General features: G+C 41.1%; 1 protein-coding gene across 2 annotated transcripts in view; it reads left to right on the top strand.

The window, feature by feature from the left end:
• Window positions 1-16,127, top strand: part of fam189a1 (family with sequence similarity 189 member A1) — a 137,735-nt gene that overhangs the window by 93,068 nt on the left and 28,540 nt on the right. For both annotated transcript variants that reach the window (XM_074616151.1, XM_074616160.1), the window contains exon 3: window positions 14,967-15,077. In XM_074616151.1, the coding sequence (XP_074472252.1) occupies window positions 14,967-15,077 (111 nt within the window). The remainder of the gene's footprint in view (window positions 1-14,966; window positions 15,078-16,127) is intronic.

Raw genomic sequence — 16,127 nt, 5'->3', positions numbered from 1 at the left:
AGATAGTAACTTTATTGATCCCGAGGGAAATTCAAGTTTCCAGCATCACAGTTCCATAGTGCAAACATATTAGTAAAAAGGCACAAGTAAGTAGTACTTGTCTCAAAGTCTGTTTTTTGCCGTGTTTTCAGTTGTATACATTTATCAAGGAGAATTTAAGTTTTTTCACTTCCTTCCTAAATATGTATTTCTTATTTAGCAGTTTTATTCACGCTGTCTCCTTTTTTTTCCTCTTGATTCCTCTCCTTTGCATTTATATTACATTGCCTCTCTCAGCATATAAAAGCGCACACCTATTATAACCATCCTTGATTCTTTATTTCTATCTTCCACGCGCTCTTATTATGTGTAAAATGACAGGAAGTGACAGGTAAGGGATCGGACAAAGGGATGAACAGAGTGTGAGAAAGCCGAGCAGAGTGTGAAAGAGAACGGTTGGCTGGGAGAACGTGAACCTTTCGACTCAAGATAACGCCGGATGAATGATGTCCTCCCCTAAGGCCCTGAGAAGCAGGAAGTGTGGCTCCATATTAATTAGAATATGAATTAGATAGACCCCCTTATCTGATGGCTCAAAGGAGCGAGAGCGGCATGATCCAGGCTGCGGCAGCATTAGAGGTGTTAGAGCAAATAGTCACAGCTCAGGTCACGTTGCTCTCCTGCAGTCATTATGACCACTTTCAGCCTCAAATAAAAAGCAAATCATCATATTTACAGAGAAAAGCACAAAAAATATAACAGAAAAACAATGCCTAAGACGGAGCTCATCATTAATTCTTAAAAGTGGTTGCCAGGCGGGCAACCAGGCTTTTGTCAGCTTTTGTTTGCCAAAACTGAAAATATGGTTGCTTTTTTAGTGACCTTATATTTTGAGTAATTAAGATACTATGCTCTCTCACTCAAGAATCGCGGGATCCCATATCACACGAAAATCCATCTCGTCAGGCTTCAGGTAATGTGTTTACAGAGCCAGAGCACGGACCAATCAGCGTCCTGTGAGGAGCTGCTGGTAGCTGCTGGTAGCTACGGGCAAGGCTTAGGTTTGTGTGACGCGACACAGAGAGGCGATTGTTCGTTCAAAACAACAACGGCGGCTCCTGAAGAGGTTAGCATGGCTGCAATAGCAGCAGTTATATCCGAACTGGAGAGTTCTTCTTTGAAAGAAAAACAAAAAACGGCACGTAGGTGTTTTCTTGATGGAAAAGATGTTTTCGCTCTGCTCCTGACTGGCATCTGCAAGAGTTTGATTGACAGATGGTTCATCCAATCACCTGCCACGTAGTCTTTGAAAGTGCCTGACCTTTTCCAAACAGTTTCAAATAACGGCTTCTGAGATTGTTCTGTGTAACAAACCATCTGGCCGGTCAGGTTAGGATCACCTGGTAACCCTTACTGTCGAACCCTGGCCTAAGACTATAAGTACCTGTATCTCAGTGCGATACTGTTCGTCCACAACTTACAAAATTGACTTTTTCAATGTCATTGGAAAACGTTCAAAACAGTGTGCTAAACATGTGGGGTCTCAGGAAGTCCCTTGCCCTTTAATTAATATTTAACAATACTGGAAAGTTCATTTGCATGTTGAAATGTCGAGGAGCAGCACAAGAAATGCCACAGACAGAGAGGAGGCGGCTAATGTATACTGGTGCCACAGCTGCTAGTATAGATATAACACTGTCTCCAATGGTTATTAATACATTTAAACACCTTTCTTTAAAAGTCTATCACTAAACAAGACTACAACCATGTGAGGGTGTGCTTTGCTTAATGCTAATGTCAGCATGCTAAGATGCTAATAAAGATAATGCTGACATGCTGATGTGAAGCGGGTTCACCATGTTCACTATCTTTGTTTAGTTACGCGTGTTGGAATGTTAACATTTGCTAATTAGCACTAACCGCAAAGCACAATTGGTGGGGATGTCATTCGTTTTGCATGTATTTAGTCAAAAAGTTCAGCAGGGTTTTACAATTCATCCTGATGGGGACATGAATGTCTATCAAATTTTATGACAGTCCGTCCATTAGTTGTTGAGACATTTCACTCACAACCACAAATGTCAATCTGCTGGTGCTGTCTGTACAAAATTGCACGTCAATACATTCAATAGTTGTTGAGGTATTTCAGTTTGGACCAAAGTGTTGGATCAACCAACCGACCAATAGTGACATGCTGCTGTAGTGTATAGCTAAAAATGAGAAAAAGAGAAAAGCTATAAAGAGACTGAACCTCATCTGGAAAACACTCAATTTAAGTCAGGAGATCATTTTAGAAAACACCTCATATCTTTTTAACTTGATTTAAAAATGCTTTCAATAACATTTTATATTCTTATTCATGGCATAGGGTGTTTAAATGTGTGTTATTGTTGTTGTATAGCTACATGGGTCTATGTAGTTGACATAGGCCTACTTATAAAACGTTTCCATATTTCTTTATTATTACATTTTGTCAGAGGAACTTCAACATATAAGCTGGACACATTTTTAAGGGACTCCCTAAAAACTTGGTGTTTCACCTGGGTGGGCGTGGTTTTGCAGGACTTAGCAGTGCGCGCTTCGGTGAACTCCGTGACCGTCTCTTAACCTTCAGCCCGTGCTCCGAGTGCACGTTCATGAGTTACTTTAGTTTTGTACAAATAATGTAGGTTACTTATACTTTTAATTTGCACTATCCAGTCTTGCTTACATTAAAATGTCATAAAATCTGCCCCATATCATGTGTCATGAAGATATTGGATGAAATTTATTGGCTAGCTAACATTAGCTGAGACCTCAATGAACTGCTCCCCTGTGCCAAGCGTGTTTGAGAACTACAGTAGCCAACTTGAAAACGTGAAAACACGAATGGCCCTATTTAGAGTCAGAGTTTGGTTTGTCCGTTCTGGGCTACTTTAGAAACATGGCGGCCGGCTCTCTGAAGAGGACCTGCTCTGTATGTAGACGTAAACGGCTCATTCTAAGGTAACGAAAACACAACGATTAACATTTTCAGGTAATTATAGACTAAAGAAAACATACTTATTAATGTTATATTCCATTTCTGCCAATAGATCCCCCTAAATATTACACACCGTTCCTTTAAACCAAGATCTGATCTTCCAATCACATATCACAGCCTGTAATGTTTTGTGTGTAATATACATATTTGACAGTGTTTTACATCTTATTACTCACTTATGGAGACGTCTTCCTTGATTTTCAATGAACCCGCCTCAGGCGAGCAGCATCTTTTACAAAGTTCGTGCTGTACTTCAGTGTGGTGTGAGAGTCTGCTGGGACCCGGTTCATTATAGGCCTGTCTCATTACAGCAGCCCCCCCACCAAGAGCCTTGAGGGGAGCGGAGAAGACAGAGCCTCCTTGTTTTAGCTCTTTAGAGGTCAGTGGTTGATTAAAATGTTGAGGAGTGGAGGTTAATCAGCCACTGACCCTCGGGTTGATGCTGTCCTTCATGGTCTGTTTTAATCAATATGTGTGAGCACTAGCACAGATGAACTCCTTATACAGAGCACCTCTACTTCCCTTATACGCCCAAGTACCTGCCTATCTGATTACCCATTATCTATCCTCTACTCATGTGCCTGTTTGGAGGTAAAGGTGCTATACTTGAAGTGTGAATTCACATTATTATAAAGGCAAAAGGTTGAATTTCCAAACGTACTCCAACATGAGAGATGTAGTTCAGCACGCTTGGTTTGGGTTTCACGGCTCATCTGCCAATAAAAGGTGTTGGACTGCAACTTCCACATGATGTCTGTAACCACAGGAACTAATCCATCACAGCCAGTGGAGATGCAGTCTGACATGCTGTCAACATGGCTGCACATCAAAGTCTACAAAGTAACAAGGCAGGTTGTTTAATTTATTTAACTCTTAAGGCCTTTATACAGTGGGGGAGGTTTTTGTTGTGTGATTAATTTGTACGTCATATATTTTAACTGTTGTTTTTGTCGTGAGTACTTTTACACAGAACGTGAATATTACGGCAAAAAGCGGCATAATCTTTTTAAGAACAAGTCGATTTTTCTGAGCTTTCACACCATGAAGAGAGACTTCAACCAATCACGATGTGCGGAACGGACATATTCAATACCATAGACTTTGCATAAAGATGGACGACAAGACAGCTCCCCAAAAGTGAAGCTTAAACATCGCCCCCTGGTGGCTGGCTGCAGTATGGGTCACACAAATCCCGCCTCCTCCATGTTAGCGGATGGGAATGGGCCAAACTAAAAAGTACATGTGAAATGATTTTTTCCCAAAGATTGTTTCTGTCATTTAGGTAGTTCTCATCACAATGATGTATTGTATGTTCAAGTGCTCTTTTTTTCAAGTGTTCAGAAGTTTGGATTTAATGAGTTATTTGATGCTATCAAAACATCATGATTGACAGCTTGTCTAAGCAAAGTAGTTATGCAGGAACTTTAACTTTCCATAACCGTCACGAGTCTATGTAATATAACGTGTCAATCATAAACGTAGTTATAGAGATATTATGGTTCGTTGTTATGTCTTTCTAGCCAAACAGCTACCGTGGTGCTAACGTAGCAGCTAGGTGGTTCGCGCTAACAAGCTACGGCCGTGCTCGGCTCGTGATTGGCTCGGGCGGGTGTGCGAGCGGGACCTGGAAGTGGAGACGCGTCGTCCATCTATATACAGTCTATGGTCACAACGTACATTATAGTTTACAACAACACAGAGGCAAACTTTATTACTCCTTTCAACTTTGACAAACGCAATGCAGACCAGATCCACTACTTCCGTTCTTACCTTTTCACAATAAAAGCCCTAGACATATACACTGCGTAACTGTTTACCAGAGGCAGACTCACTCAGAGCATGTCACTAAAAGGAAACTAAAATAACTTACAGTAGTTTAGACTGTATAACAATTTCCGCTGCTCTGGGTCAATAGGATCCCGGTAGTTGGTCCTCTGCTAGCACGAATCTATTTGAACCTTTTATTGAAAATAGTCGCAACTGTTGCAAATTTGCGTCGCTACCAGCATGAATAGTTTTGATGCAAAATATTCGCAGACGAGTATTTCATGTGTCATTAATTCGTCACACCCCCGGTGTATAAAGGCCTTCACGGTCAACAACTACAGAAATATAACAAAACATGTGGTGCTCTTTCCTGCCCACATAGAACAAAGCTAGTTTTAAGGCTGTGATAACATCTTGTATGTCTGATAAGGGTCTATGTCGAAACATCACTTCCTATTGCCAGTGTGCAGGAATCCACTATCTTCCTTTCATTATCTTAAGCTGAAAATATTTGGTGTAACTTTATCATGCACTCCACAAACCCAGTTTCCCGTTTAATGGGAAATACATCAATTTATGGAAACAAGGTGCTAGGTGTGAACTTAATCTCCATGCGATCCTTCTGCTGCAGTGTAAACAACGCCTTAAAGTACTGAGAATATGCAAATTTGTATGCTGTGTTCAACTGTGTTTATATTTTGGGTAAATTTGGTTTTCTGTTCACTGTACTCTCTTTAGATTCCCATCAGTGTTTTTGTCGGGGTAGAGTCTCTGCAAATGTATGTGTGTCCCAGTATCTCTAAGTACATATACTTACATGAATGGGGGTTTAAAGTGATGTGTGCTCCTGAGATGAAGCTATTCCCCGGCAGGATTAGGGGTCTGTGGAAGTCGTTACGTCTGGTTTAGTGTGACGTCCCCTGGGTTCTGCTGCTGAGAGTTAGTATCAACACCTCCACTGTTTATTTGGACCTGCGCTGAACTCAGGGTCACTCAACTCCTATCACAACTAATACGGGTGATGTGGTCTTAACACACACACACACACATACGCACACACGCATATAAGAATATACACCGCGGCCCAGGGAGCAGGAAGGTAGAAAGTTATTTCAGTTAGCAGTGGGAACCAATAGGAACCAGCTGTTGCAGCTTTGGATTTGCTTTCTCAAGTGTGTTTATAAAGTCAGTTGCGGGGGCACCAGGAGGAATACGTTGTTTTCTTTACTGATTGTGGCTTAACCCCCAGGTTGTGTGTATTTTAATGTATTTGAAATTACTTTAAAGGAACAGTGTGTAACATTTCGGGACATCTGTCAGCAGAAATTGAATATGATACTCATAACTATGTTTTCATTAGTGTATAATCACCTGAAACTAAGTATCGTGTTTTCGTTAGCTCAGAATGAGCCCCTCATATCTGCATAGGGAGCGGGTCCTCTTCAAAGAGTCCGCCATGTTGCTCTGCCATGTTTCTACAGTAGCCCAGAACGGACAAACCAAACTCTGGCTGTAGAGAGAGTTTTTTACGTTATTGCCATAGACTGTATAAAATATGGACATAGTCCATGACTCACCCATAGGTTTCTGAGGAACCATTGTGAAGCACAAAGTGGGTGACTCCGTCCGTCGTCAACTTGGCAGTGACAACCCAGCCTAACTCCTGGCTAATCCAAAAATGGACAAAGAGGTGGATCGTTGGTGGAGATGAGGCTGCCCGGGTGACGCAGCAGAGCAGACAGCTAGCAGCCAGTGACGGCACCCACCTGTCACTCAAAGTGGCCTCAATTATGCCGAACTTTAAGCCTCAATATAATTTAAGTGAGTTTCATAAAAATTCATCCCCTCGTACAGTTGTCTTGAACGGGAAATTAGCTATAGATGCCAAAACAGTTTTTTGCACCAGGCTGTAAACATGTTTATTTCTGCTGTAAAGTTGGCCATTTTAACATAGAGGCCGATGGGGATTGACTCGTTTTGAAGCCTGCCTCAAGTAGCCATCAGAGGAATTGCATTGTTTTTGGCACTTCAGCGTTGCCTTCATTTCTCAGCACCACAGGTTGCCGCTTGGTTATTACGTTACCTGAAAGCCACCATAGTTCTCCGACACGCCTGTAAAACTGGGGTAACATGAGCCGCAGAGTGCAAAACCGTTTTACCGCCAGCCGCCACCTGACTTCTGTTGCTCTTAAAATGTAGTGTTATTTTGGTAAGTATGGCCTCTGAGCGAGGCGAACAGCGTTACCATGGTTTTGCCCTCACGTTACCACAGTCTTGGAAAGGGAGGAGTGTGCGGAAGGGTAGCCTACTCAGTTGGTTGCAATCTGCAACCACACCACTAGATGCCCCCAAATCCTACACACTGTACTTTTAAGATCTAAGGCCAATATATGGCATTGTTTCCTCTTAATCAATATCCAGTAATGATCTCTTATTCTCCCTAAGGTGTCTTTTGTTCACAGATGTTTCTGAGCTCTGCAGGGCCTGAGGATTGATAAACAGTGTCAGAGGGAAACTGAATCACAGGGTTTGTGATCCGCTGAGCAGGAGCCAAAACAAAACAACATTGCCTCCAACTCTCATGGCTCAGAGATATTTTAACATAAATAGTGTTGTGTCGCAGTGCTGCTGTGGATTAAATACTAATTTGTGCTGCAGTCAAAGGATGCTAACAGTGTTTCAAATTCTCCTTTGATTCAATTTCCATCTGATGCCCAATCTTTAATTAGTTAGCCCTGAGGCACATCCACAGGGTGAAACTCCAGGTGTACATCATCATGTCATGAGGCTAATTTGAATGTTGTCGTATCCCACAGTGCGGTCACTGTTTACTTCTTGGGAACTCTACAGTAGGAGCTCATATCTCACTGTCATACCACATTAGCATTATCCACCGCTGTAGTCGTAGAGGGCCAGTGTTTCAGCAGTTATTCAGCCACACCAGTCTGCACCTGTCTGACACCAGGTTTGGCAGAAAAGACACAAAAAAGCTGCTGGAGGTTGTACTCGGAGGAGTGCAGTTGAATAGGGCTATAACTAACTATTATTTTCATTATTGATTAATTTGCAGATTATTTTCTTGGTTCTTGATTAATCGGTGAACACACAGAGCATGTTTCATTTATAGTAACATAACTTTATTTATATATCATACAGAGGCAAGCTGAGAAAAACAGCTGAAAGTGCTGATGTGGAGCTTTCACACAATCTCTCATTCATGTCTGTATAGATGTCACAGGTCTTTTAAACCAAATCTTTGAATTATTATTCAGTGATTTACACGCAAACAGTAGACTTTCAATGAAAAAGACACAAAATACAGTTTGAATAAAATCACTTTACATGTAAATGTACCGTATTATATTTTTGTTTCTTACATTTTTGCTGCTGTATTTGTGTGTATAAATATAATATTTATAACCTTGAACGGTAACTGTAGTTTGTATAGTAATATTTTGAGTGAATATCACTACAAATGTTTATAAGCCCCTGTGTTATTTTCCCTTGCATTTTGGGTTCTTTGCAGCTTTATACTTGTTGATTAAATGATAAATCAGACTTGTATGTGAGTTTGTGCTGGGAGGATACCATTCGTACGTCGTAATAAAGAAAAGTCAACAAAAATTTACCAAAGTGAACTTGCACTCCAGAGGAATAAAATGTCAGAAAATAGCAAATGCCTTGTTTTTTTAAGCCCAACAGTCCAAAACCCAAATGTGTTTTAGACATTTTAGAAAACAGAGAAAAGCAGCAAATCCTCAGTTCCAACTCCAGATAGAATATTTGGCATTTTTGCTTCATAAAAGCACTGGCGCCTCACAGCTAGAGGGTTGCAGGTTCAAATCTGGCTTGGGGCCCTTCTGTGTGGAGTTTGCATGTTCTCCCCGTGTTAGCGTGGGTTTTCTCCGGGTACTCCGGTTTCCTCCCACAGTCCAAAGACATGCAGGTTAGGTTAATTGTTGACTCTAAATTGCCCGTAGGTGTGAATGTGAGTGTGAATGGTTGTCTGTCTCTATGTGTCAGCCCTGCGATGGACTGGCGACCTGTCCAGGGTGTACCCCGCCTTCGCCCAATGTCGGCTGGGATCGGCTCCAGCCCCCCCGCGACCCCTAACGGGATAAGCGGTTGCAGATGGATGGATGGATGGCTTCAAAAATGACTGAAATACTTGCCAATTCATTGTCCATTGATAAACTAATCAACTAATCATTCCGCTGTAGAGTGTAACACCTTTCCTCTATTAAGTTAATTAGGAGCTTTATCGTCCACATGATGACAAATTGCATTTGGCTTCACCACTCAGCACTAAAAACGATATAAGTGATTAATGAGGACAAACAGCAGCATCAACAATACAGCCCCAAGTCACAAGTTTGTCTGACTTGGGGCAAGTTTCTCTGACGTTTCTCTCACTGCATACAACTTCTTCTATCTTTAGATCCTCGATTCAGATAACAATACGCTCTTTTGGTCCTGATATTCAATAGATATTATGGCACTATCATCAAGTTAACAGATTTTCTGCGGTTGTTAATCATGCGAGAAATGCAGTGCATACCCTGTGTTGAAGCTGTACGGTGTGTGAGAAAGAGATGTACTCTTAAGCTTTTATAGTGTTGGAATTTTAATCATCTGCCGCAGATAATCTGTAGAACTAATAAACGTGAGAAGGTTATTATGCACAAGGTTATTTTTATGCATCTGTATTTTAGTGAATGTTTCAGTCATAATGGTACTAGCAGACAAAACTGCACATGCACTTTGCACATTATCAGATTTGCGCCACACGTGTTTAATAACTTGAGCAGCTGGTAATGCACATAATCTGCACATTCTGCACCTGTATGTATATATACATTGAATGTATATGTCTTGTTATAACCTATTATACATCTACATGCCGGTTTTGTGCATATATGTGCAAGCTTCAGGGCATATACTCCAATAATAAAATATTCATAAATGCTGCTGAAATTACTGCTGAAATTGTCAGTTGCTGATATATGAGCTCCTGCTTTGCTCTGTTCTTATTCCTATTAACTATCTTTGTATTTCTTATTAGTTGGTTTATAATGAAACAATGACAGCCTATTATTGTTTGCTGCTGCATCAGCCCAGTTTCCCCACTGAGATGCTTATCTTAACTCTTCTTCAAATAAACAGAGATGATGAATGAGCTGGGTTTTTGTTGGTGGCTGCGCAGATAGACGAGGAGAGCTTAACAATGGAAAGACGAGATGTGTTTGAATAACAGCCGTGCAAGAAGCATTTCTTTTTTGACTGAGACTTGTGATTTGGACAAATGTATTGAAGGATAACTATAAATGCTGATGTTTAGAGTTTCTGTTAATTGTTGAATTGACATTGTTTTACTCAGATTTCCCATGTCCATTGAAAATCCACACTACACACAAGGACACCATTTTGGACACTTCTCCCGGCAGTTGGATTAGAAGATTGATACCACTCTCTTGCCTGTCCATTACATAAATATAATGCTACAACCAGCAGGCGGTTAACTTAGTTTAACACAAAGACTGGGAACAGCGACCGTAGCTCTGTCCATAGAATACAAAATCCACCTCTAAAGCTCACTATTTGAAACGCTATCTCTTGTTTGTTTAATCGGTACAGTCGTATCGTATCGTATTGATCCTCTTATCTGTCTTTCCGCCAGAGAGTGAATAGGTGTATTTCTCAAAATGTCAAACTTTTGCCCCGTGGAGTTTTCATGTAAATAATCAAAGTTTCTGTTTACATTCAGTATTACTCAAAATGCAAGTATTTTAAATCCTGCATTGTTTAAAAACATTTTTACTAACTAACAGTTTTCTTCTTTCCTGCCTTTGATGACACATTGCTGTATTTTTTTGTGTATTACCACCACCGATGGATCAGTAGAATAATAGGAAAACAGTGGCAGGAGTGTGTATCACGTCACCCATGTGCTCTTGCGCATGCATATGTATATGTCCTTGTCAGTGGGCAACATCCTGGTCTGAGAAGTGAAGCCAATACTGAAGTGCCTTACACTTCTTGAACTTCTTTCTAATAGCAAAAAGAAGTCAGATTGTATAGAGGTCAACATGAGAAAATGACCCTACTTCTCACTGGATTTATTACCTCAGTAAACATTGTAAACATGAGTTTATGGTCTGGTTATGGTTATTAAGTCTTCTTCAATACAGCATGATGTTCATTTAGTAAATCATGGTCCCATTTAGAGTCAAATAGACCATAAAGCAGGGTATGCTTTAGGGCGTGGCTACCTTGTGATTGACAGGTCGCTACCACGCCGTTATCCGGTCTGGGAGTTGTCCGTGTTTTCGTCTTACAACTTTAACCCTTTCACAGTGTGTTTTCGGCAGTCCACAAAGCAATGGGTGACGTCACGGTTGCTACATGCACTTCTTATGTATATAGTCTATGACCCTTGTGCATGAGAACAAACAAATCAGGAGCCCACTCAGAAAAAATATTGCCCGTCATTATGCTACTAGTGGTCAAAAACTCCACAAGGTACCTTTAAGATTATACCCCTTACAGATCTAACTACAACTTGTATCTCCAGTGCACAAGAACAAAACTCTAACCAGTCTGATTCTTTTTTACAAAACATATGGTCCATCATGTTTTAGATCCTTTTCCTCTGTAGTTTGAAGAACTGCTGCAGCTGGATGAAGGATAGGAAGAGGCAAAGCTAAAGCCAAATGGTTTTCACCTCAGTGACAGTTATGGAGAATTACAGTGATACACCTGAACCTTGGGTCTTATATCGTAATCTATGAGTGCGTGTCATGGAGATGAATGGTGATTATATTGTGGTCTATTGTCCTCCGCAGCGAGCGCTAAACGATGTGATGATGACACGCAGCGTAAATCTGCCTCGGCTGTTACCGCGACCGAGTGGCGCGTGCGTGTGTGCGTGTTTACCTCTTTGACATGCAGAGGGCAGCGCAGCAGTAATTAATGACTAGTTGCTAAATGGTGCTACATGGTAATGAGAATGCATTGGTGTGGGGCCAGGCGTGACAATCAGCTCAGCAGAGAGAAACTACGGGGGGACACACAGGTGACACCCGGGTCACACAGGCCTGAAGAGGACTGTTTGGATATCACAATGATTTCTTGGGGGACTTTTTCACCATTGTTCCCCAAAAACACACATTCAGCCAGTGTGTCTGCGGTGGAATCGTCTTTTGTTGTTTCACGGTGGCACACTTTTAATTGTAGCCGCAGATTACAATAAAGAGTAATTGGAAGATCTGACACAGATTTCTGTAACAATTATGCAAATGTACACAACAAAAAACTAAATGTTGTTTTAAAGCGGCGTGATATTATGGCAGCTCACTCCAGAAGTCACTGGAGCTTTGATAAAGAGAGATTGTTTTCTCCTCAGTTGGTTATTGTTTGAGGCGCAGCATTTTATCCGACTGGCTCAGCTGGCAACAATGCAGACCCGGAGAGGTTTTATTCAAATACAACTGATGGCCTGTGTGTCTGGGAGCTTTTAATGTCACTGGTTTGTGCATTACAATATCCTCGTTGTGTTATTGTCATGGCACTATTCAAGTTAAACACTTCTGCACTCCCATATGAACTAATGAAGATGCTTTCTGCAGAACAGCAGTTTGAAAAAGTTACCTTCACACCTGGTAATCAATGATGTATGAGCCAGTCTGGATGTTATGACAAAAGTCTGTCTCTCTCTGGATATTAAGGAACCAGCGGTAACAGTATTCCTCTGTAATACCAAACTAATGTTCACATTGAAGAGCCCTCCGGTTTGCTTGAATTTCTTAAAAAGAAATAAATCCAAGTTGGCAGTACATACTTCAGACACTGTCTGAACATTTGAAAGTGTAGAGACATCCTTGCGTTAGTGATATTTCTACTTTTCACAAATCTCAGGGAGTTTCAAAACCATTCATCACTATGAATGAAGAGAAACACTGTTCATGAATTCATACGGCCCATCTCTGTTAGTTTTTTTTTTACCACAGTGACAGACAGATCCCATCAGTCTGGGTGAGATACTTCAGTCCTTCCAAACTTTATCTAGCGTACAGAAAATCAGTCATATCTGTAACGTACAGCAGCATCGATAAAATGAAATCAATGACTGCGTTTACAAACACAAAATATTACGTTTGTTGCCCTTATTTTGAAAAAGACAATATTCCTACTAATGGCTAATGAAAATTAATATTCCACTAATATTCCCATTTACATGCAGCCATGCATACTCCGATTAATGTGCAACGCCCCCATGACATACGTCCAGTGAAAGAAATTAGCATCTGCCAAATACAGGGTAATTGATGGCTGCGGCAGGTAAAAATTTCAGGTCACCTGCCACCATGGTAGATAGCTTTTCATTTTATTAAGAATTATCATTTTTTAAAAACAACTCCTAAGTTAAAAATAGTCTTGTATTAAGGTTACATGATATATTCCATATTTATACGGTCTGGTACCACTGACTCAGTGTCTCAAGTCTAAAGCCTTCTACATAGATTTCAGAAGTGGCAGACACAACGGGTGCATTTTATGTAAAATCTTGCCAGATAAGTCTATTTCTGGATAATGTGTTTCAAAATGTCATCCATCATAGGCATTTTTCACAGATGACATTTTGACTTGTCACAGTAGGAAAAGCACAGGTGTAAATAATGAAATTAATGATGGCTCCCCTCCCGCCATAAGCGGTCTTTTGTGCTTTTTATTTTACGTCAAGATGCGTTTACATTGCAGTCAGTACAGACTACATGGTGTACAACTGACACGGGTGCACACTAAATGCCTTGCACATTATTGTGGCATTCATAGGCCTTTTCGTGCAAACGGGCTGGGCCACTGTACGATACCACCAGTGCTCTTCCCGGAGACTTGATTACATTCTCGTGCAGCAGATCAACCGGAGAACCAGACAGCTGATATCACATTCAAAGGAAATGCTAATTAATCAGATCTACACATCACCACCACCAATGAACCAATGAACCATGAGACTACAGAGTCTTGTTCTGTCTGTCTTCTCTTCTTCTTCTTCTCCGTCACCGTCTATTCATGATTGTCTCTTTGCCTTTGTTTTAACTTTGCATTTTCCGTCACTCTTTTTCTGATTTTCCATTCAAAGAGGTGCTCCTCAAGCTCGCCCATCAGCCTCTCAATCTTTCAATTTTCTGCCATGGTGAAAAGCACTTAAACTTATCACTCCATCTTTTTATTACACGCCACCTCCAGCTCCTTCCTTCTCCGCCCCCTGGTCGCTCTCTCCTCCTCTCCATCTGTGTATGTGTGTTCTCAATAACCTTTATAGCCGTCAGACTCCTCCTGCTAATGGCCTTTATGTCCTCCAACAACACTGTTCCAGGATTTTTATTCTTTGTAAAATCTAAATAGGCTGTCATTGGGATTTTATATTAAATTCATCAACTATGAGCTTTTGAAGAATTTCAGAAAAAACTGGTGGCTGGTGTCCAATATCCTGGACGGAGAGGGCTGGTTGTCTGTTGTCAGTTTTAAAACTCTTTCCGTTACGCTCGACCTGTAATTTAAAGTAGCAGAAATGGTAGCCATATTTCAGCTAACGGGATTGATATCCACGGGGCTGTCAGCCAGGAAATAAAAAGAAGCTATTACCCCGAGGAGAAGGGGGCCAAGGGGACCTTTGGTGTGAAAGTACATTAGACCTAAACTGCCAGCTCTATCGGCTGGGAGCGTAGAGAAATATTAGCTCTGTTGAGACTGGTGTTAGTGTGTGTGTGTGTGTGTGTGTGTGTGTGTGTCTGTGTTGTATACTGACTGAAAGACATCTGCAACACAACAGATGTCGAGGAAGATAGAGATAGCTCTCTGTGGGTTGAGAATTTCCATCTGACAGTAAGTTGTTTGTTATGTCATTGGGTGAAAAGCTTTTCTGTGATTATGATTTGTCTCGCCGTCAGACTCTGGAGGTCTGTGGGAGAAACAGGTTATTGATTTCTCTTGACATCAGTGCTAATTTCCTCTTGGCGATCTGTTGAAATCACTGTGAGTGATTGGAGCGATTGGCAAAGCACACCGCGCCTCTGGTATTACAGCTGCTTTCAAACACAATATCAGAAAGATGTTAAATGTCGAATCATTGTTAGTAAGCACCACAGTTTTGACACAATGTTCTTCTTTTTGTCCATTTGTTTCTCCATCACAGATCACATTCTTCATGCTGCTGTCAGCGGTGTGTGTGATGCTCAACCTGGCGGGCTCCATCCTCTCCTGCCAGAACGCTCAGCTGGTCAACTCTCTGGAGGACTGTCAGCTGGTGAGACCAACTGGACCGTAACCCATACACTCTCCATGTTAACAAGTTATTTAATCTGGCTGTCAATTTTTGAAGCTTCAAAACATTCCCTGTATCTCTCTGACTTGGCCTATATATATATATACATATACTGTATATATATATACATTTTGTGGAATCAAATGTCAGAACCTGATGGATGAAATATGCATCAAAATCACCCCCCTTCTTCTGAGTAATAATGCACACAGACATCACATAATAATAGATGGAATCAGGTCAATTTACTCCTTCCAGTGCTACCAGTATCTCTGATTTGACTTTCCATAGTGCAGATTTGACAAAATGTAATGAAATAAAGACATTACTAAAAGACAAGACTAAACAGATGTTGAAAATGTGAGAAACCCCACACATAACGACATGTTATGATAAAGTTAATGATTTGGCCAAAACAGCACACCACACACTAACAGATTCCATTTATGAACAACAAGAGTACTGACTCAAAAAAACGTATGTGTAAACAAACATGGTGGACGACGGGGAAGGAAGAATTAGCAATGTTCGTTTTTGCACTACTAGACACTTCATACAGAAAATTCACAAAGGAAAAAGACAAACATATGGATGAAGTCACGTTAAACACTTGTGTTGTTGCCACAAATCAACAAGTTGGTTCTCCATTTCTGAGGTCCATCTTACTACTACTTTATGCTCCGCGTTTTGCATTAGCCGCGGCCGCCATGACGGCGGTTGTTGTCCTTCCTTTTTCAGTCAGTTTGGTTCTCAATTAGCTCTCGTTTATTCTCATATGACTGTGTCATCGGCTGTCCTCGGGTTCTCCACACACTAATGGCTATGCCTTCGGGAGCAATTTGGGGTTAGGTGTCTTGCTCAAGGACACTTCGACATGTGGAGTGGAGGAGCCGGGGATCGAACCGCCGACCTTCCGATTGCCTAACGACCGGCTCTACTTCTGAGCCACAGCCGCCCCAAATAGCCACTTGTTTAATATTTCCGATTTGAAATCGGTCCATCAGTGGATGTAAAAAACGCTTTTAACACACG

Source organism: Sebastes fasciatus, chromosome 2 (genome assembly GCF_043250625.1).
Source record: "Sebastes fasciatus isolate fSebFas1 chromosome 2, fSebFas1.pri, whole genome shotgun sequence".
Taxonomy (NCBI): Eukaryota; Metazoa; Chordata; class Actinopteri; order Perciformes; family Sebastidae; genus Sebastes; species Sebastes fasciatus.
The sequence above is the reverse complement of the archived record's forward strand: the minus strand, read 5'-3'. Positions and strand labels throughout refer to the sequence as shown.